General features: G+C 53.9%; 1 protein-coding gene across 2 annotated transcripts in view; it reads right to left on the reverse strand.

Moving 5' to 3' along the window:
* BCR (BCR activator of RhoGEF and GTPase) overlaps positions 1–20,726 on the reverse strand; it is a 128,803-nt gene that overhangs the window by 25,333 nt on the left and 82,744 nt on the right. For both annotated transcript variants that reach the window (XM_047087978.1, XM_047087979.1), the window contains exons 6-13: positions 19,861–19,921; positions 18,524–18,576; positions 16,469–16,609; positions 5,056–5,177; positions 3,667–3,835; positions 2,986–3,105; positions 2,031–2,106; positions 504–608 (exon numbers count right to left, since the gene is read on the reverse strand). In XM_047087978.1, the coding sequence (XP_046943934.1) occupies positions 504–608; positions 2,031–2,106; positions 2,986–3,105; positions 3,667–3,835; positions 5,056–5,177; positions 16,469–16,609; positions 18,524–18,576; positions 19,861–19,921 (847 nt within the window). The remainder of the gene's footprint in view (positions 1–503; positions 609–2,030; positions 2,107–2,985; positions 3,106–3,666; positions 3,836–5,055; positions 5,178–16,468; positions 16,610–18,523; positions 18,577–19,860; positions 19,922–20,726) is intronic.

The raw sequence follows: 20,726 nt of genomic DNA on the forward strand, positions 1-20,726 counted from the left end.
TGTAGCCTCTGTCTCAGGGGTCTTAGGATCTGAGTTGGGTTTACAACACAGGCAGACCAGGGACTGGGTTGAAACACAGTAAGGTTCTCAGGACAGGAGAGGGGAGGGGTAGGGTGTGTCATGTGACATGCATGTTGTCATGTGAGGAGTGGCATGTGACATGTGTGCATGTGCACAAGCACATACCTATGAGCGGGAATGAGTGTACCTAAGTGTGTGTGCAAGTGAATGCAAAACACAGCATGACCAAAGGTGTGGGTGGGAAGTGCCTGGCTGGGAGGACAGGGGTGCAGGACCAAACCCAAAGCACAGAGGATCCGAGATGTGTCATGTGACCAGGCACAAAGTCATGGGGACAGACCACCCCTGACCCATCCCATCTACCCCTGGGAGGGGCCAACAGGCCCTATGCAGCACACACATTCTGTCAGGATGAAAACCCATGGTCTCACAGACAGTGCTGGCAGCAGAAAGGGACAGCAGCCCTTGTGAGGACAGCCCACCTTCTTTGTTGATGGTCAGTGGAATGCTGTGGACGGTCTGAAGTTTGACACACGAATTGGTCAACATCTGCAGCTCCACGGATGTTAGGGAGAAGCTTTTGAAACCTGAAGAAAGTGGAACCCAGGTGCATCAGCCAGCCAGTCTGCATGGCTCCTCAGACTCCAGGGACACCCAGAGGGCCTTCTCCAATGTCCCTGCACTGGACCTGTACCACACCCTGGTGAGGAGCTGTGATGGCCAGGAGGGGGCGATCTGCTCCCACGAGAGGAGCTGGTAAGTGGCCAAGCAAGGTGTGGCTTTGGCCCAGGCTGGGTTTGGCTGGTGGGGACAGGATTAGCATAATGCTTGCAAACCCATGAGCTGGCCAGACAACTGTGAGAGGTGACCTGCAGAACCTTCCCGTGGGGTATCCCCCCACAGACACCCAGTACAGCCCTGCCCTGCACTCTGCTAATGAGGGCTCCCCATCCCCACCCGGTGAGGAAAAGGGGTTTATTTCTGTTACGGTGCTGAGCAGAGAATAGACGCTGACATGCTACAAATGGTTGGGGTCCCCTGGTTACAAAAGGAAACCCGGGACATGAGCATGGATGGGCAGGGCAGCAGGCACCGGCCATCAGAGCTGCCAGGAGTGCCTCGTCCTCCAGGACACAGGGGCACTGTGGGGGGCGGCGGTGGGGGGAACTGGCTCAGCACATGCACGGATGATAAGCTTGGAGGGTAGGGAGCTCAGGTCAGGGCAGAGGCATGTGGGGCTCCCAGTCCACCTGAGACACGGTGCTCAGCCTGGCTCTCTCTGCAGACACTCTCAGAACAGTGGGCACACAGAGTGCACATGGGAACCTCTTAACAAGACAGCTCAGGAATCCCAAACTATACAGCTGGGGGGCAGAGGAAGGAAACAGGACCTGTGGCAGAGTCTCTCTTCCCACCCCTGAAGACAGCCAGACAGAACCAGGGGCAGCTCTGAGCTTGGGAGAAGCAGGAAAGAACAGCTAAGAGAGGGAAGCGCCCAGGGAATGGACTGCCCCAGACAGGAGCAAGCACCCTATCCTAAGAGTGGTCAAGTGCTGGCCCCTCAGATAGCGGAGAGGGGCCAGCACAGTGTGGCTGTTCAGGCTGGTCCAGCCAAGAGCTCCTTTGGCAATAGCACCTGCTGAGGGGACAGGCAAGAGTGCAGGGAGAGCCACAGGGAGCAGGCAGGTTCAGGAGGCAGGCAGGGCATTGGGGGAAGGCATGGGTGGGGGGGGTGGTGGGAAAGAAGGGTTCATAGGGGAGGTCAGAAAGTGGGAGGGGGTGATGCACAGGGGATGTGGGGGAGGCCTTGGAAAGGGGGTACAGGGGGTAGGGCCCTGGCAGGAGCTCCTGACCAATTTATTTTCTGAATCAGAGCTCCCTGTAGCTTCTCACTTGGATAAGAATGCCACTGCCCAGCTCCTTAGGAAGAAAGAAAAGGCTTGAAACCACAGGAGGAGATGAGCATCCAGGACTGAGGTTCTAAGCCTCTACATACGGATGCCACTTACACTTCTTCTGCTGCTCCCGGATGTTCTCTCTCCACTCAGCACGCTCATAGTCAGATGAGATGAGGAATGTGTAACTCTAGGGGGTGAGAAGGAGAATACACCCCGGTTACCTCCACTGCAGCTCAGGCACCCACATAGAGCCCTGCAGTGCACCCCTCCAAGGCACACCTTGGGGCCAGAGACTGGCTGGAGCCTGGTGGCTGAGTGTGCTCACGGCTTGGCTCATGCTTCTGGCACTCTCCACCCTTCCTGCCAGCTGGGCTTCAGGCCATAGCTCCTGTGCCCTGGGCAGCTCTGCCTCTGGCACCAGCCCCCCTGCCTGGACTGCCTGGGCCAGGGCATGACATGTTGTAGCTTAGGGGCCACAGAGAAGGTTAGCAGGTGGGATCTGCAGAGGCCGATGCCACTTTGACTGACCACCTGTGTCTAACACACAAGACCTGAGCTGCGACCCAGAGACAAGGCTCCTGCAGAGCCCACAAGCTGCCTCTGCTAGCTGCACGCTGACAGCTATGTGTGATGCCCACATCCCCAGAGGGAGAGGCCCGGGCTCCAGATGGCACCAGGAGCCAGACTCAGGAGAGAAAGTACCTCGCAGGTTCACAAGGTCCCTGGACAGAATCCCTGTACGAAGAGCCCGGTCTGCACAGATCTGTGAACCCCTTGCCCTATTTGAACTTCTTGGAGATGCTGTTACCTCCCAGCTGTGGGGGTTGAGCCAGCTGTCAGTCAATCTGGGGGGCTCCGGCCTAAAGCACCAGTCAGAGGGACACATGGGCCTGGGTGTGCTATACTGAACAAGTGTCTCTTGGCATGGGAACATTCTCCAGAAGAAGAGGGCTGCTGCTGTAGAGGCCACACAGGAGCCAGAGACCACAGCTGCCACACAGCTGGGTGGTGAGTCTCGGCCACAGCACAGTGAGATTCTAGATAGACGGGAGCCAGGGGCACTCACCTTGCCATTGCGGTTGTGCACCCTGAAGGCCATGCTGGGGGACATAAGCAGGAGCAGTGACTCTTGCTCTGAAAGCTTCTTCTTCAGCCTCTCGATGGCCTTGCTGCCCTTGTTTGCTCTCTGTGGGGAGAGGCCACATGATCACATTTCCATTCTGGGGGCCCCTTGTTACCCGTTCCTGCCTGGCCCAGTCCTACTGCCCCCGGTGCCTCCCTCAACCTGCTCGGTTTGTGGTGTAGTAGGCCAGCAGGTGGGTGAGGGTTGAGGAGACCCCTGTCCTGCTGAGCCCACCTCAGCCAGGCATCCCCGAGCTGAAGCCCAACCTTCTGGGGACCCACTTTGTCTGTGGCCACTGCATGGTACCTGCTCTGGCCGGACCTAATCCTACACTTGAATGCCCCATCTTCACTGCTCCTCAAGTCTTGTAAACCTCTCCAGAAACAACTGGGGGCCGGCCTAGGGTGGGCTGGAGGGGCTGTTCCCCCACCTGGAATGCTGTCCCTATTAGGGCAGCTGAGCACCCCTCCCACCCCCCATGCAGGATGGCTCCAAGCTTGACGGTGGGCTCACAGGGGTCCCAGCAGGCCCCAGGCTCCAGGAGTGGGTCAGATACTTGTGTGCAAGGGGCTGCTGCCACTCAAGCTGCAGAGCCCAGCCTTGCTCCTTTCCAGCTGGTCTCACCTTCTCTCTCTGGATATCATTCTTGATCTGGGATATCTTGATCTTCATGGCATCCAACTCCTCGTCCAGCACCAGGGGGATGTTGGGAGCCGCCTCCGACTCATCCACTGTCTGGAAGCTGAGATCCGTGAGCGGGATGTACCATTTGCAGTCATACTGCTGGGTTTTGCTGAGTGAGGAAACCACACATTAACACTCTGCTTTCCTTCGCTAACGTCATTGTTTTCAACAGCCGGGAAACCCCAAGTTTGGGGCTTGCGCAGTTTACCTGAACTTAAAACCTAGCTTGTGGTCCATGTAGCAGGCTGGCATAAGGCCATCGGCAGACACTGGTGACCCTGGGAATGGGCACTCTGCACATGTGACTTAGGCCAGGGCCACCTTATCCTGGGCTGATGGTGGCAGCTCCCTGGCTCCCTGACGTGGGAGCATATCGGGGAATCCACTGGCAGGACAGGACTGCAGACACCCACAGAGCTGTAGAGTTTGAGGGGCTACAGATCTACCAGGGGTAATCCTCTGCCTTGACAGAAGGGGAAACTGAGGCTCTCTTCTGAGGTGACTGATTTAAATCTGCTCAGAACGGGGGAAAGAGACTAGCTCTGGTCTTTCCCAACATAACCTTCTTTCCTCCATTCCAGCTGGTGCAACCTGGGTGATCTGAGTCCCAGGAAGAGGTGTGTGTGTGTGGTGGGGGAGCACCTGCAGCCTAGGCTGAGAACAATTTAGAAGCTCTCACAGGTATGGGGAGACAAAATACAGTGATGGTCTAGTGATACCGGCCCCACTCTGACAGCCTGTACTAGACACTGCAGCTCCCTGTCCTGCCACTTACTCTTCCTGGGTCATGACATGACAGTTGCCCAACAGTACCTTGTCAGGTAGGTCCCCCTTTTTTTCTTTTAATGTTTACTTATTTTTGAGAGAGAGCTAGAGAGAGAGCACAAGTGGGGGAGAGGCAGAGACGGAGACACAGAATCTGAAGCAGGCTCCAGGCTCTGAGCTGTCAGCACAGAGCCCGACGTGGTGCTGGAACTCACAAACCTTGAGATCATGACCTGAGCCAAAGTTGGACGCTTAACCAACTGAGCCACCCAGGCACCCCGATCCCCCTTTTATCTATAGGAGGCAATAGGCTGGTCACTGATCCTGAACTAGACTGTCTCCAGGTTGTTAATGATGATCTTTAACCCTGAGCCTGGCATCATGGCCAGTTGGAAACAATGTAACTTAAAGAGTATATCCTGACCACATAGTTACAGAACTCTTTAGGCTCATGTCACAAGAGAAAAACAAAAGCCAGGTTTCGTCCATCTGTGAAACCCACCCTGTCCTCCTGACCCCAAGACCCTTCCCACCTGGCAGGATGGGCGCCATGTAGTCACTCACCCTCCACTCTGCTTCTTCAGCTTGGTGCAGAGGAGCAGGTCGGTGAACAGGAAGACGTGGCGCAGCTTGCGGGCCCCCTCCACCAGCTCCACCATGAAGCTGTCCTTCAGCAGCTGCCGGTGCTATAGGGGGGGCAGGGGGATGGTGCGGGCTCGAGTTAGGGCAGTGGGCCAGCAGGGGGGCAGGCCCTCACACCCTCAGCCTCCTACTTTCAGGCCCACTCTCCAGTGCTCCCTCTGTCTCAGCGAACACTACACTACACTACACTTTCCTCTTTGTTCAGTAAAGTTTCTTGAGTGCTTGGCCTGTTGAGGAGGGTGAGTGGATAGAGTACCAGCCATTGGCTTGGAGGCTGGGGAGGGGGAACACTATAGCTACGTTGATGGCCTGCAGAGAAAATGATGGCAGGAAAAACCCCTGTGGGCAGGGCGGTCCACGCCTCTCCGAGACAGCAACTGGAGACCCAGAATGGGCAATAGGCCAGCCATGTGAAGGACATTCTTGTAGAGGGACCATTATAGCCCAGGCCTGTGGCTAGAAGAGCTTGGTGCTCCAGGCATGGGTGGGGCAGCCTGGTGAGTGGAGAGGAGGTGGGCCCAGAACACTTTAAGGGGGCAGCCCCGACAATCATGGTAGAGGCTGGACTTAGTTTTCCGTTTTTGTTTTTTAAAGTTTATTTATTTATTTTGAGAGAGAGAGAAGGTGTGAGTGGGGGAGGAGCAGAGAGGAGAGAGCGAGAATCTCAAGGAGGCTCAGTGCTACCAGTGTGGAGCCCGATGCAGGGCTCGAACCCACAAACTATGAGATCATGATCTGAGCTGAAGTCAGACGCTTAACCAACGGAGCCACCCAGGTGCCCCTGGACTTAATTCGAGGGCAATAGGAAGCTGAGTAGTGTGCCTACAGATGGGACTCCATGCTCTAATCTTTCTAAGGTCAATGCCCACTGACAGGCAGAAGCCCACATAGGATGCCTGGATTCCGACAGCCTGAGTCTGAGGTGACCTTCCCAGGGTCCACTGGACCTAGACCTAGAAGGGGGATGCGAGGCACTAGACCACCAGCAAGCTACACGCCTCTGCACCCGGGCACTTCATCTGAAAGACCAGAACATTCCCATTGGGTCACACAGCTCCAGGGGTGACTGAATGCCGTGAATGGCACACCAAGGTAAGTCAGTAATTCATCTGAAAAACAGTGCCCAGAACCTCATGTGGGTCAATGCTGTGCCATGCCAAGGACACAAAGACAGGACGAGAGGCTGACGTGGTGAGCCTTTCCTTTCCCCAAGCACATTCCAAGTATGCTGTGCAAGCAAGTACATGGCCTGATCATTGGATGGGATCCCCAGAACACCCTGTGGGCAGGTCCTTAGGCCCATTTCACAGGTGAGAAATGGGAGCCTCAGATAGGTTTACCACCTATCCCAGACAGCACAGTGAGCGAGCAAGCAGCAACACTGAGCAGTCTCTGTCCTTGGGAACTCACAAGCCCAGGGGAGAGAGACCAGGTGCTTAGAGGCAACCCAGCCAGCCTGGCTCCAGGGAAGGCCCCCCAGAGAGGGTGACTCTCCACTTTTCACTGTGATGGCCAGGGAAGGGTCTGGAGGATCAGGTACATATATAAGAGTGGGCAAAGACCCATAGCATTGCCCCAGCAAGAGGCATCTCCAACGCCCCGTGAACTCGGCAGGCCCACACGCCTGGCTCCGCTGCGACCTGCAGCCTCAGAGTTGTCTCGGGGAGTATCTGCCTCCCTGAACTTTCCCATACTCTCTGCGAGAGCTGGAGCCAGCAGGGCTGCCCAGAAGCAAGTATAGCTTGGGCTAGGCCCCAACACTCCCAGGTGCAAAGGCCACACGTCATTGTCGCATTCAGCTTGGCTCACAATGGCCAGCTGGGTCCTGGCTACAGAGAGCAAATGATTTAAATGGGAGAGCATGAGTGGAAGGGCTGGAAGGCTGCCTGTGTGCCAAGGCCATGACTCATTGTCACTCACCCTATGCCTGCCTGCCATGGGCAGACAGCCCACCTGGCATTGACACCCACAGGAAGCAAAAAAGTGTGCACCTGGAGAAATGTCCACAGAGCTGGAGACCCTGGGGTAAACCTGACTGCTGGGTCCTCACTGGGGAGCAGGTCTGAGACGGGTCCTGGGACCCTGAAGTCCCAGAGGAATGAGTGGACACATGCCCCCTCAGCAGGGACAGGACAGAGGGTCTTCCAGCCCAGGGGGCAGGGACCAAGGGACCTTCTGTGATGAAACTTGGATCCTTTCTCCATACAAAGGGGCTGAGCTTCTGGCCACCACCAGCAGAGGGCCCCCTATGTCCAGCTCAGAAGTAGACTCCTCCCCTCTGCCAACAGGTCAGAAATGCCCAGAATCCAGGCAGTGACCACCCTCCACACACCAGCTGGCCCACCTTTTCTCCCTGCGAGGTCCTGTTGCTCACACATTCAGCTGAAGTGTCACATTCATCCTCCACAGGATCATTGAGTGTCACCCTGGTGCTTGTGGCAGCCCACACACCTGCCTTGCTGTGTTGAGAGGACATATGGCTGGCTGACTGTGGGGAGCACACAGGTGCCCCGAGGGCTCAGACTGCAGCCCTGGGAGGCTCTGATGGGCTGACCCTGTTCTGATACTGTGACAGTCACCAGGCCCCTCCCCATGAACGCTTGCCTGTGCAAACCCTCATCTTTCTATGAGAAATCCCAAAGCTGAGGGCACCCTGACACTTCCCCCGAAGCATCCCAGTCCAAACCCTGCTCTGGGCCACACTCTGTCTCCAAGGGCCATGCAGAGCATGTGAATCATGCGTGTCACCTGCCAGACCCTGGCAGCGTGGGTGGTGAGCAGCAGCGGCTCTTCAGAGTAAGGCTCATTCACTGTGAGTTTTCCCTGTCATGTCACAGTTGGCCTCCCTCCCGAGGAGGCACAGGGCCTTGCTTCTGAACCCCAGTCCACCCTGGGTCTTGCAGCATGCCCAAACAGAAAATACCCAGCCAATGGGCAGGAGGGGGTTCCCAGCCCCAAGAAAACAGGCCCCCAATTACCATGCTGGCAGATCCACAAAGGGAGTCTGGACCCTGGCACAGAGACCAGAGCCAAGGGAACAGGAGGGCAGCAGACTGATGGAGTGTGAGGGAGATGGGGGCTGGACATCACTCTGTCTCTATCCATATTTCCCCAGGCCCAGGGGTGGACCTGAGGCACAGACTCTTAAGGCTGGTGGTCCCATCCTGATGCACAGTCTAGGGCCCTGACCCCTGGGTAGATGCCACATCTTGACTATGGAGGTCAGCCAGCCTGGGCCTGGGATCAGCCCTGCTCAGAGCCCAGCTCCAAGCCATACGCTGAGGAAGGATCCTGCTGCTGAAACAGGCCCATGAAGAAACAGCAACAAATCCCCATTTGCACCCACCCAATTTCAGGAAAGAGAGAAGCCAAGGGTAGATGATCATGGAGGAGGACAGAAATGAAAGGAGGGATGGACAAGCTGCAGGTCCAACAGCGAGCTTGTGAGGGGATGCTCGGCCCTTTGATCGAGGCATCTGAGAGGCTGCTGGACCCTATGGCCATCACTTGGGTCTCTTCTCAGAACCCTGGCTTCTGCAGGGACACCCTGACAGCCCACATGGGACCAGTGTAGAGCCGGGAGACCTGTGCCTGCCCAGGAGACAGCCCTCTCAAAAATGATCATGAGCCCTAACCCCAGGCCCTCAGAACCAGTACGACTTCCAGTCTGGCCCACCTGTCAGGTCCTCCAGGGGCCACAGGCAGGGCCACAGCCTGGGCTGCACCTGGGTCACAGTTCCATAGCACTGTGGGCTGTGGTCTAAAGATGGTATGACGTCCAGTGGCTGGTAAGGACTGTCCCTTTGACTCAGCATCTCATGCAGAGCAAACACGCCTGGGTAGAGCTGTAGGGAGAGGGCTAGAACCCGCTGGACCCCAGGACAGGGTAGCATGATGCTTCTTGAGGTCTGAGGGACAGTGACTCAGAAGAGCCAGCTTGCTGGGCCCATAGGAATGTGTGTGAAAGAGAATCCATGTGTCTCTGTGTCTCTTTGTGTGCATCCCCAAGTAGGCAGGCATGTTTGTGTGTGTGTGTGTGTGTGTGTGCGCGCGCGTGCGTCCCTGTTGGTGTGTGTCCAACTAATCTCTTTGTGTGTCCCATGTATATGTCTCTGTGTGTCCCCTGTGTGTATCCCCTGTGTGTATCCCATGTTCCTGTGTTTCCGTATGTCCTTCTGTATGTTTCCATGCCCCTGTGTGTCCCAACCTGTGTGTCCATGTGTATGTGTCCCCCATATATGTCTGTGTGTGTGTTTGTGTTCCTGTGGATATCACAATGTGTGTCCCCTCGTGTGCATGTCTTTGTGTGCACTCTGGGGCACCGTAGTGGTGGCAGGAGGGAAGACACTCCCCTTGGGAGTGGGGAACACCCAGGTGGGGAACACCTGCTCGAAGGGACAGCATTGCCTCCTTGAAAAACTAACATCACCCCGCCAGGGAGTGAGGTGTCTGGAGCCGCTGCTGTGCACCTTCACTGCCTGTGGCCCATCCTCTTCTCTCTGCAGGGATAATGCTGGCTCAGCCACTTCAGTTTTCTGAGCCTCAGTTTCCTTAAACATAAGAAGGGATGCAAATACCTGCCTGGTGGCATTTTTTAGAGGATTAAATGGGCCCCACAGGGGGCTATTGGTACTATAAGCCAAGTCCTCTGTAGGTACAGGCCTTGTGTTGAGAGATGCCCTATCATCGTTGGGCCTCCCCACAGTTGATGATGACTCTGAGTGGGGAAGGTACCACCACCCCCATTTCTACACAGACAAGGAAACTGAGGATAGTGAGGTACATCCTGTGACCGCAGTCTTCTGAGGATGGGCCCCTCCTTCCCCAGGGGTCTTCCCCTAGGCTGGCCGGCCTCCTCCAGCTGTCATCTGGGCAACATTGGCCCTCACCCCTAGACAGAGCCCATTCAGGGAAGACCCATCTGGAAGAAGTGCATTGTTATGGACTGATGTTTGTGTCTACTCCAAAATTCATATGTTGATGCCCTAACCCTTAATGTGACAGTATCCAGAGGCAGGGCCTTTGGGGTGATTAGGTTTAGGTGAGCCCGTGAAAGTGGGAGCCTGTGATGAGACTGGTGTCCTTATACGAAAAAGAAGACAGAGATCTCTCCATGTGCATGCTGTGAAGAAAAGCCATATTGGTACACGGTGAGAAGGGAGCCATCTCCAAGCCGGGAAATAGGCTCTTACCAGATCCTGAGCACACACCTTGACCTTGGGACTCCCAGCCTCTAGAACTGTGAGAAATGAACATCTGTTGTTTAAGCCCCTAGTTGATGGTATTTTGTCATAGCAGCTGAGCAGACTCAGACACATGAAGAAGCTAGAGCCCAAGGTTCCATGGAGGGGGTACTGGGAAGTTTCCTCAGGTACAGGAACTGGAGTTTAGTGATAAACCTGTAGGGCCTTGCCAGGTGAGACCAAGAAGGGTTGCCAAGGAGGGCACAGGTGGGGGCAGAGAGAAAAAGGAAGATGGTCAAGGCAAGGACCAATGAGGCATCAGTTGCTGGCTAAGGATGCCTGGCTTGGCTCCAAGCAGGGCTGGATTTAGCATGTTTGGCCCTGGAGGAGGCCAGGGGCCCGAACCTCCATTCCCATGCCCCCAGAGCAAGACCTGAACCTGGGGATAGCTGGTTGCATGCCAGCGACCCAGCTGACATTGCCCATCAGAGCAGCCCTGGCTGTGGGGTAACTCAGTGGGGTGTGGAGGTTCAGAAGATGGAAGAAAAAGTGTCCCCAAAACAACATACCCGGCAGCTGAGTGTGTGCTGAGGGTCCTGCCTGACCCTCCTGCCCTCACACCTGTTCGAGGGCTCTCAGTACCTCCCTGCAGAACACACCTCCACTCCCTGGTCCCTGAGAAAGCCTCTTGTTTCCCATGCCCTGGAGAGACACCTCATAAGACAACTGATTGGGGAGGATGAAATCAGAGCATGACACAGCCCGGAAAGGACAAGAACCTGCTGGATGGAGAGCGGGGTGAGCCTGGGAAGCACACTGCTGATTCACAGCAGTAATGTTCACTGAGCACTTGTTGGGTGCTGGGACCTGTGCAGAGAGCGCTTCATAAAACATCTCCTTTCACTTGGCAGGACTGTCCCAGGCAGCAGGTTCCACCTCCACCACTTGTTGGAGAAGGAAAGGCTCAGAGAGGTAAGTAACATGCCCAAGTTCCTAGAAGAATCCAAACCTGGGCCTGGACAGGTTGACAATCCAAGCTCCATTTACAAATATTTATGAAGGGTTGAGAAAAGACCCAGACATGGAGCACTGGCTTTGCCCTTATGGGGCTCCTATGTTGTGGACATCCTTTGAAACTGTGGACAGCACATGGTCTAGGCTCACCCCAATCCCACAGCTGAGCAAGCTGTTGCTCAGAGGTGAGTGGTATTGCTGAGGTCACATGCCATGTCTGATGGCACTGGAACCCCAATCCCTATGCTGTCTTCACCCCCACCCCCTTCCCACAGCATCTCTTGCAAACTCTGCCAACAGGGTCTGCAGTCTCCAATTCTCTAATCCTCAAGCAAGAGCCCTCTCTTCTCCTCTGCCTGAGCCTCACCACCTCTCGTCCTCAGCCTGCACCAGTGACATTTCCTCAGCGGCTCCTATTCGGCCTGCCCACCTGCCTTTTTCCATGAGGGGCATTTGGGAATCTGGGTAGAGAATGGTTCCAAGAAGTGGCTGGCTGTTGGGAAACAAAACACCCACACGGAATCATCCCATTTGTGTCCCAGCCTGAGTTGGGGATGTCGGGCAGCACAGGGTGCAGCGCTAAGAACAGGCAGGCAGCCACATGGAGGAAATCACTTGGCAGTGTAAAGTTAATTCAGCTAAATAAATGAGCACCCATCCGCTAGCCCACAGGACCCAGGCCTGGGAAGAAAAGTGCCAGCAGGATCCCTTGGTCCTGACTGGTTCCTGGGAGCCTGAGAAGGGTATCCTCCTGGGATATGCTTGCTACTCACAGCCCCTGGGGTGCCGGGGGTGAGAGCATGCAGGCTGGTGACAGCATGTTCCAGCCACAGTTTAGTGTCAAGGAGACACCTGTAATGCTGCCCAAAGTCACTCTTCCTCAAAGAACACAGCCCTGGAGCTGTGGGGACTGGCTGAAAAGGATGATGAGATCATAGAAGCCATAGCAGGGCCTGGGGCTGTTGGCTCTGCTCAGAGCTCACACTGGGGCACCTCCACAATGCCCTGACTTACTCAGGTTGAGCAGATGGAGACAGGCCACTTCCCAGGGGACCAGCAGTGACTGTGGGAATACCTCCAAACACCCAAGCCAATGGAGGTACCTCTCCTCTCCCTAGAAACTGCTGAGAGAGCTAGAAACAGAGACACCCCCCCACCAACCCCTATTCACCGACATGTTCCCAGCAGGAGAAGCAGGGGAAGGGGCTCCACTCAGTGCTTAAGACTCTAGTAGCATGCTGAACCAAAGGGGCACATTCTCCTCCTTGTGACCACCTATGCCCAGGTAGCTCTTCATACATGGACCAGAGGAGGGGTGGACATTGGTTCAAAGGAGTGTCAGGGGAGAGTGGGAGGAGACGATAAATCATAACACACCTGTGATGAACACAGGTGCCAGGGCACATTTGGCCTCACATCCTGGGTTAGCTACTTAGTGGCTGTGTGACTGTGGCCAATTTCTTCAACCTTTCTGAGCTGCAGTGTCCTCACCTGGAAAATACCTCCTGACTTCACAGAGTCATGAAGAGAACTCAGAAGCCCACTTCCTCTTTTCTTTTGGAAACTTGATATTCAATGTCATATACCAAATTTAGAGACAGGAACACAGGAAAAAAAAAACAACAGGTATTTCCAAATCTCAGGTACTCCCCAGCTGCAAGTTCTAAGAGGAAGTAGCCCGCAGCTCCCACCCCTCCTGGGACCTGCAGATTCCCTCCTGACTGGTGACGTAGAGGGTGCTCTCCCCACATCTACAATATGGACAGTGTCCATGTGGGGAAATCATCACCCCCTGCTTTTAGACAGCCCCTCAGAGGTCATGAGATCCTTTCTGCCTCACAACAACCCTAGGGAGGGGCCACAGGCCCTGAGTCACTGTCCTCAGAGAATATGGACACTCAGCAAAGAAATAGGGACTTCCCAAATCAATACCACTGGTAAGTAGTGGGCAGAACTAAACCAAGGTTGGGAGACTACCCTTATAACATCCTTTTTTTTTTAAGCTTTAAAATATTTTTTTATTAAAGAACTATAACCAAATGAGAATAAATCAAATAATAGTATTTTAAGAAGAGCAAGTTTCCTCCATTTATTTCTTACTCCCAATTATACTTCCCAGTTACTCTCTTTCCCTATTTAATTCTGGCGATTTTATAATTTTGGAAGGTATGCTCATACCTCTGATCCTTGATTCACTGACTTGATTTATTCAATTTGTCGATTTGCACACTGATTCCTTGAGATGAAAAATTAGGACTTACTACACACTACTGCCATCCTCATCCTTCTCTCCTCTTCATGTCTGATGCTTATCCAAGTAGCATCCTTTCTACCACACTGGGGACTGTAAGCTGGGTTGGGCAGCCTGAGAGGATACACTGAGGAGGACACTCAGGCTGCAGTCAGCTCAGAGTGTAAGTGCCCAACTGAAGAGTGATGTCTGCTCCTGGAACGGTGGGGGTGGGGAGCATGAGTGTGGGCAGCTGCTGTCATACTGGGCTGGCCACCACCACCCTTACCATGCGTGGGAGGGAGAGGAGATGCGTGCGAGTCAGACTCACGGTGTTTCCGAGAGCATTTGCTTCTCTCCTCTCTCGCAGCTGAGGTACCCAGGTGATCCCTCCCACTGAGCAAGTATCATCAAAGCCAACAGGGCCAGATGCTGATGGGGGAGAGGGTGGGTACAGATAAGAGCCCTTGTCCTCATGAAGTGCCCAGCCCCTACATATTTCCTGTCTGGTGGTCCTGAGACCCTGACCGTGGGTCCGCACGAAGGAAGCCTGTGATAACAGATGTGGGAACAAGGGCAGGGCTGCCAACTCCCAATTTTCCTCAATTCCCTAGGGCAGCTGCCTCCACAGATCCGAAGAGCAAGAAGGGATTTCTCTCCAGGGATCCTGAACAGCAGGATAGGAGGGCTGAGGTCAGACTCAGCATCATAAGAAAAGCTGAGAGGAAAAAGGACTCACACGTTTGCTTCCCAGGAGGACAGTGCTCTCATAAAAGAACAGTCGGCAAAGAAGACAGAGCAGGTGTCCTAGGAGCCGGGCACAAACGCACTCAGTGTAAGTAGACTGGGCAGAAGCAAATCCCGCATCCAGTTAGGGAGGCCAGAGCTTGGCACTCCTTCGGGGTCCCTAAACTTGGGGCAGGAGTGAACCAGGGGCAGGGCCCCGTTGTTGCTTCAGGAAATGAGATCTGAACCCCCAGGTTCTGGCCATTGGACAGCTGGGTGTGGAGGTCTTAGGAGGTGCTGGGGACCCACTTCTGCCTTCTATGAGCTCAGAGACTGCTTCTGTATGTTGGCTGGCAGGGCTCTTTCCATAAACTGTGCCCCTTTGGGTGCCCAGGCAAGGTGGGCCCGCATTCCCATCCTGCTGTAAAAAGGAGGGACAGGCCCAGAGAGGAGGAGCAAGCATCGTCCAGGCTGCGTGGTAGTGAGTTCACAGCGATGCTGGCATTGGATCTCTATGTCGGCCTGGCTCCAGGCTCTGGTCAAGCACAGAGGGTGGACTGGAGGGGATACCTCTCTCCTCCTTGGTCCTTCCTGGCCCAGGTCCACCAGGAAAAATCCCACCAAGCCTGTCACTCATGGTCAAGCCTGATGAGACTCTGGGCACATGGGAGCTTTCTGCTCAGCACTTAGGTACCACTTCCCAAAGAGGAGTGGGGAAGACAGATCTGAGAGTGGCCTGCCCATCAGCCCAGGCAGGAGGAGAAGAAACCCTGAGATGGGAGGGTCAGGCCTCAGTGCCGAGCACCTAGCACATGAACTGGAAGGAAGAAGTGGCTTTCAGTGGCAACTACAGTCAGGTTCACTGCCAGCCATGTCCTGCCTGGGCTGTATGGCTCCTGTCCCTGCAAAAGACCCCAGAGGCAGGTCAGCTTCCCTTGCCATGGTGCTACTTCTGATAATAGATGCTCATGCTTGTGCGGGGCGCTGGCCTCCAGATTTATACAACTCTGCTCTCTCACTAAGTGCTGCCCGCCCAGGATGGCACCTGCCTAGCATCTCACTGGGCCCCTCCCAGAAAGGTCAGAGGCCACTGAGGCAGGCTGGGTCCATGCATTCTTAGCCCCTCTGTTCTATATCCTCTTATCAATGATGTGCAGGGAGATAAAGACCAGGGGTCTCTGTTAGGCAAGGAGGGAGGAGGAGGACGAAGGAGAATCCTCTTAGCTGAAGACAAGTCAGGCCTATAAACTGCATGTACCTCCCTTTCTTTTTTCCTTTTAATTCCTTAAATCTGATCATACGGATTTCCTGTGCTAGCTACCAAGTCTGTGTTATACCACTTTACTTTTACCAAAGACCTATGTTAGTATCTGTTTTCAGTAACAAAAATAAATCCGAAGATTTTCACTTTTACAAATGGTAATGGCTTCTTCATTTTACACCATTTCAGTTTACAAACGATTTTTTGTTAAGTTTTCTTATTTATTTTGAGGTAGAGAGAGAACGTGAGAGAACGTGAGCAGGGGAGGGTCAGAGAGAGAGAGAGGGAGAGGGAGAGGGAGAGGGAGAGGGAGAGGGAGAGGGAGAGGGAGAGGGAGAGGGAGAGGGAGAGGGAGAAAGAGAGAGAGAGAGAGAGAGAGAGAGAGAATCCTGTCAGCACAGAGCCCAATGCAGGGCTTGAACCCATAACTGTGAGATCATGACCTGAGCTGAAATCAAGAGTTGGATGCTCAACCGACTGAGCCACCCAGGCGCTCCAGTTTACAAAAGATTTCACAGGAACACTCTACCTTTGGATAGCAGGGAAAACCTGGGACTGTTTTTTAATGAAAGAACACTGAGAAGGAACCATGTAGTTCCAGACAGACAAAATGACATCCTCCTTCTCACCAGTCAGACCATGAGCTGACAAGGGTGTGAGGAAAAGAAGCGGTGCTGTGGCTACAACCTGCCACGATGGAAGAAGAGGTAGCCAAGTGAGGCGTGCAGCCCTGTAACTCCACCCTGACTCCCCACACATGGGATTTTTACCCTGCCAGCGTCAAAGACCCTCAAAGGTAACACATTTTCTGTGTTAGGCTGAATGGCAGGCACAGTCTGCCAAAGACGAGAAAGGTGCCCTGAATTCCCCCTGCCTGGTGGGGCAGGCTAGCAAACCCAAACCATCTCCAGTCCCGCTCACCTCTCCCTTCTTCACAGTCATGGACTGGCGGCGGGGCGTGATCTCCTCGTTGATGCTGGACAAGAAGTTCTGTGAGATACGTAGGGCATCCTGCAGCAGAGGGTGGTCTGGGTGGCTGGAGGGCGTGTGCTTCAGCAAGTCCTGTGTCGGGCGAAGAGAGAACTCTGATAAATCAGAGACAGCACAGCCCAGGCCCCACCACTGTGTGCAAACTGTAGACACACACTGGGCAGACCCAGGGCCACCAGCTTGCCAAGCGTCACCACCACCTCTAGACAGGCTAGGGCTATGCGGGTAGTGCTTGCACGAGTATCACCCCACAAGCAGGTCCTAAACCTAGACGGTGCTCCCATAAGCCCATGCTGTGTGCACGCTGCCAACAAGCGTTTCCACTCTCAGGAGCTAGGGCAGGATTCTCCATCTTCGGCCCTAACACTCTGGGTTGGATCATTCCTTGTGGTGGGGGCTGTCCTGTGCACTGTAGGATGTCAGCTCCCCATCCCTGGCCTCTACCCACTAGATGCTAGCTAGCACTCCTCTTCCTTTGCAGCTGTGACAAGCGACAATGTCTCCGACATGCCCCTAGGGGGCAGAATCAGTCTCCTCTAGGACCACTTGTCTGTGTAAGCTCAGTAGAAAAGCACCTGGCCTTCCTGGCTCCTCCCCCTTTAGAGACTGAACCTCTCAAATGAGATAAAAACAGAGAGGCAGGCAAACCATAAGAGACTCTTAAATATAGAGAATAAACTATAAGGGTTGCTGGAGGGGAGTTGGGTGGGAGCATGGTCTAAATGGGTGATGGGCACTAAGGAGGGCACTTGTTGGGATGAGCAGTGGGTGTTATATGTAAGTGATGAGTCACTGAATTCTACTCCTGAAACCATTATTACACTATATGTTAACTAACTTGGATTTAAATAAAATTAAAAAAAAAAAAAGAATCGAGAGGGAAATGTTGACTCCTTCACCAGGAACGTGTATAATTTGTGCTCAAGGTCAACAGCACCCTGGTTCAGAGAAACAAACTCCGCCCTGGAGAGAACTTAGCTCTCAAATCCCCCTTGGTGAGAACCCCCCTGCAGAGGTGAAACAAGTCTGGAGGAAGGTTCTGGTGTCAGTGGTCCCAGAACCCCCACACCACCCCCCAGGGTGGCTCTGTCTTCTCCCTATCAGGACGCTCAGCTCAGCGAGGGGACAGAATAAAGGTCTCCGACACTCCATTGGGTCACCTGCCAGAGCCTCCCAAACCACGCCTTTCATCTCCCTCTTAACTGGAGGAGAGTGAGGTATTATGAAATGTGCACTCGACAGAATGCTACATGGCTTAAATACTACAGGCAGAGCTGTTTGGGCTGAAGTAGGACAATATCTACCATATCATATTAAGAGGAAAAAAAAGCACAGTGTGGAACGATATGTATAGCATGATGCCTTCTGTGTAATTACAAAAAAAATGTTCAGGTATGTTGGCATGTGCATAAAAGATTGCCTGTGGTGCTGGCTCCTTTGTGGGGAAGAAACAGGAAAGGAAACCTCACACACTTTTGTGACTTGATTGTGAAAAAAAAAAAAAAAACCACGCATGTACAACTTGCTCTAAACATAAATGAAAAGGGCCGCCTGGGCAGTAGGATTAGGGACCATTTTTGTTTCCCCCACTGCCTTTAGGAGCAGCCCCACTGAAGTGTGCTCTCCCCATGCTCCCTCTCCCCAGGTTGCAAGGCCGTGGTCATCCTCACAGGCCTGGAATGCACCTGCTGTCTGTGTCCTCACCCCATCTACCTTGGAGGCTCGTTTCATGCACTGGGACCAAGAGGCCCTTCCTACGTGGGACAGGGCACTCCCTCCCTGCACTGCCTCCTACGAGAGCACCCAGGACAGCTCCAGAACCTGCTTTCTTCCCTGCCATGAGCCCCTCATTTCTGCATATTCAACAAAGGTATGTGGCAGGAAAAGGGGGAATGGCTGGGCAGCACTGACAAACATCAGTGTCAGGCCCAGAACAACAGAAGCCAAGAACCCCAGGGTGAGAAGGTCCCGGGTGGAGTGACTCACATGCAGAACCAGCGTGCTGCGCGTCACCCGGTCCACAGGCTTGTAGAGCAGGGCTGCAGAGAGATGGGCAGGGCAGGTGAGAGGTGGCCAGGCATGGAGAAAGCAGCACCAGACCACCCGCCTGCCTGTCCTTGCTGTAAGTGCTTGGGCTTAGGGAGCAGCCCAGCCCAACCTCCACATCCCCTGGGAACTACCCATCCCCAGTGACAAGGGCAAACAAACCCCAAGCACCTAGAAGGCCAGGCACGTGGCTTTGAGATTTTGGTCCGTAACATTTAAGCTGAGTCCAGAGCTACTGGTCAGAACCCAAGTTGATGCTCCTCCCTCTGGAGTTGGGGAGGCCACCTGCAGTCGGCTACAGATGGGCTGGCAAGGATGCCAACCCTGGCGGGACACCTGCTCTCTGGCCTGGTGGGTCCCCCAGAAGCAGACTGGCACACTGCTAGTGATGTCCATCTCGGCGCAGTTTGGAGGCCTGATTCTGAGGCTGGCAGAAACTAACTCAGCTGCCAACATAGCTCTTGGCTTTCAAGTGTTTTCAGACAGCTGGACTCTAGCAGCACAGAAACCCTGGCCAGCCTTGGCAGCCCCCACTTCTCCATGACGATGTCAAGCCCAGCCCATCACGGGCATGGATGCTTAGATGTGTTCTGACACAAGTCAGGTACATTTCCTCATGTGATTCCCACGACTACCATAAGACACGCATTGTTATTTATTCCCATTTTACAGATGAGAAACTGAGACTCAGAGCATGGTGACGGTCTGGTACCAGAGCCATGGCTGCTGTTCTCTGTAACTATTCATGCTGTCCTAACAACCACAACTGAGAAGTGACTTATCAGTTCTGATCCCCTGCTCTTTGCCCAGAGTGAAGGAGGAGGCTGAACACACAGGCCTGGGAGCCTGATGACTCTGGCTTTATCCCTGCCTGGCCACTTAGGACCTGTGTTCCATATGGGTTACTTTCATTCTAAATCTGTTTTGTCATCTGAAAAAAGGGAAAACAAAATCTTCCTCACAGGGTTGCTGGGGAGAACATGATGACATTTTAAACGCCCAGCAGTGCCTGATTGGTGGGCGTTTGCAAAACCCTCCCATTCTTCCTGGTTGCTACTATTGGTGGCAAGCTGGTCCTGCCTGTGTCCTTCCCCACCCTGCCATATCCAATGCCACTTTTTCCACATCCCTGCTCTCAGTATTGGAAGTCAGGAACAGCAAAGGAGCCAGAGGCTGACCCAACTGGGTGCCATGTTTGTTTTTGCAGCCAATGCCCTATCCTCTCGCAGCAGCTGCCCCACAGGGAGCACGAAGAGGCCTCGGCATAGAGAACTCACTTTCCAAAGAGTTCTTGGTCGTCTGATCCTTGGCATCCTTGTTGCTTCTGGCTCTCAGGTTCTGCAAAGAGAAAAGCACATTTTCACACAGGACAACTGACGCGGCTTTGATGTGGCAGGACGTTCTGTGGTCAGAAACCTTCAGCAAGAAAACTCACCCTTCACTCACTGCAAAAAATCTTAGTTGAGGCAAGCCTTATGGGGCATCCTGGACCACAGCATGAAATACAGGATAGGCAGAACACAAGGCATGCCCTAGGTGCTGTAGGTTCATCTGGAACTGTTGATACTTGGGGACAGAAATTCTCTTACTGTGGGGGCCTGTCTTGTGCACCTCAGGCCACCGAGCAGCATTCCTGGCCTCTATCTGTTGATATAGCAGCACACCTTCCTCCTGCTATGACAATCAAAAATCCCCAGGCATTGCTAAGTTGTCGCTTGGGACAAAGATCACCCCTGCTCAAGAGCCTGTGACATAAGGAATCCTATAAAAACAAGGCAAATCACAGTGCCCTCCCTAAATGCATAGAACTGTTTTCTCAGAGAAGTTAAACAGTGGGCAAAGGGGCTGGGAAGTGTGAAGGGCAGTCACCTTTAGAAATGGCCAGGGCAGCCCCACCACCACTGAGACTAACACTGGATTCCACCTCCTCCCCACCCTCTCCTGAGTTTGCAAATATACCGGCATACCTCGGGGTGCTGCGGGTACACTGAGACTAACACTGGATTCCACCTCCTCCCCACCCTCTCCTGAGTTTGCAAATATACCGGCATACCTCGGGGTGCTGCGGGTATGGTTCTGGACCACTGCAATAAAGCAAAAATCGCAAAAAAGCAAGCCCAATGAATTTTTTTTTGTTTTCCAG

Source organism: Lynx rufus, unplaced genomic scaffold (genome assembly GCF_022079265.1).
Source record: "Lynx rufus isolate CCGP_SWC_20201006 ecotype Redwood Valley unplaced genomic scaffold, mLynRuf1.p SCAF_24, whole genome shotgun sequence".
NCBI classification, from domain to species: domain Eukaryota; kingdom Metazoa; phylum Chordata; class Mammalia; order Carnivora; family Felidae; genus Lynx; species Lynx rufus.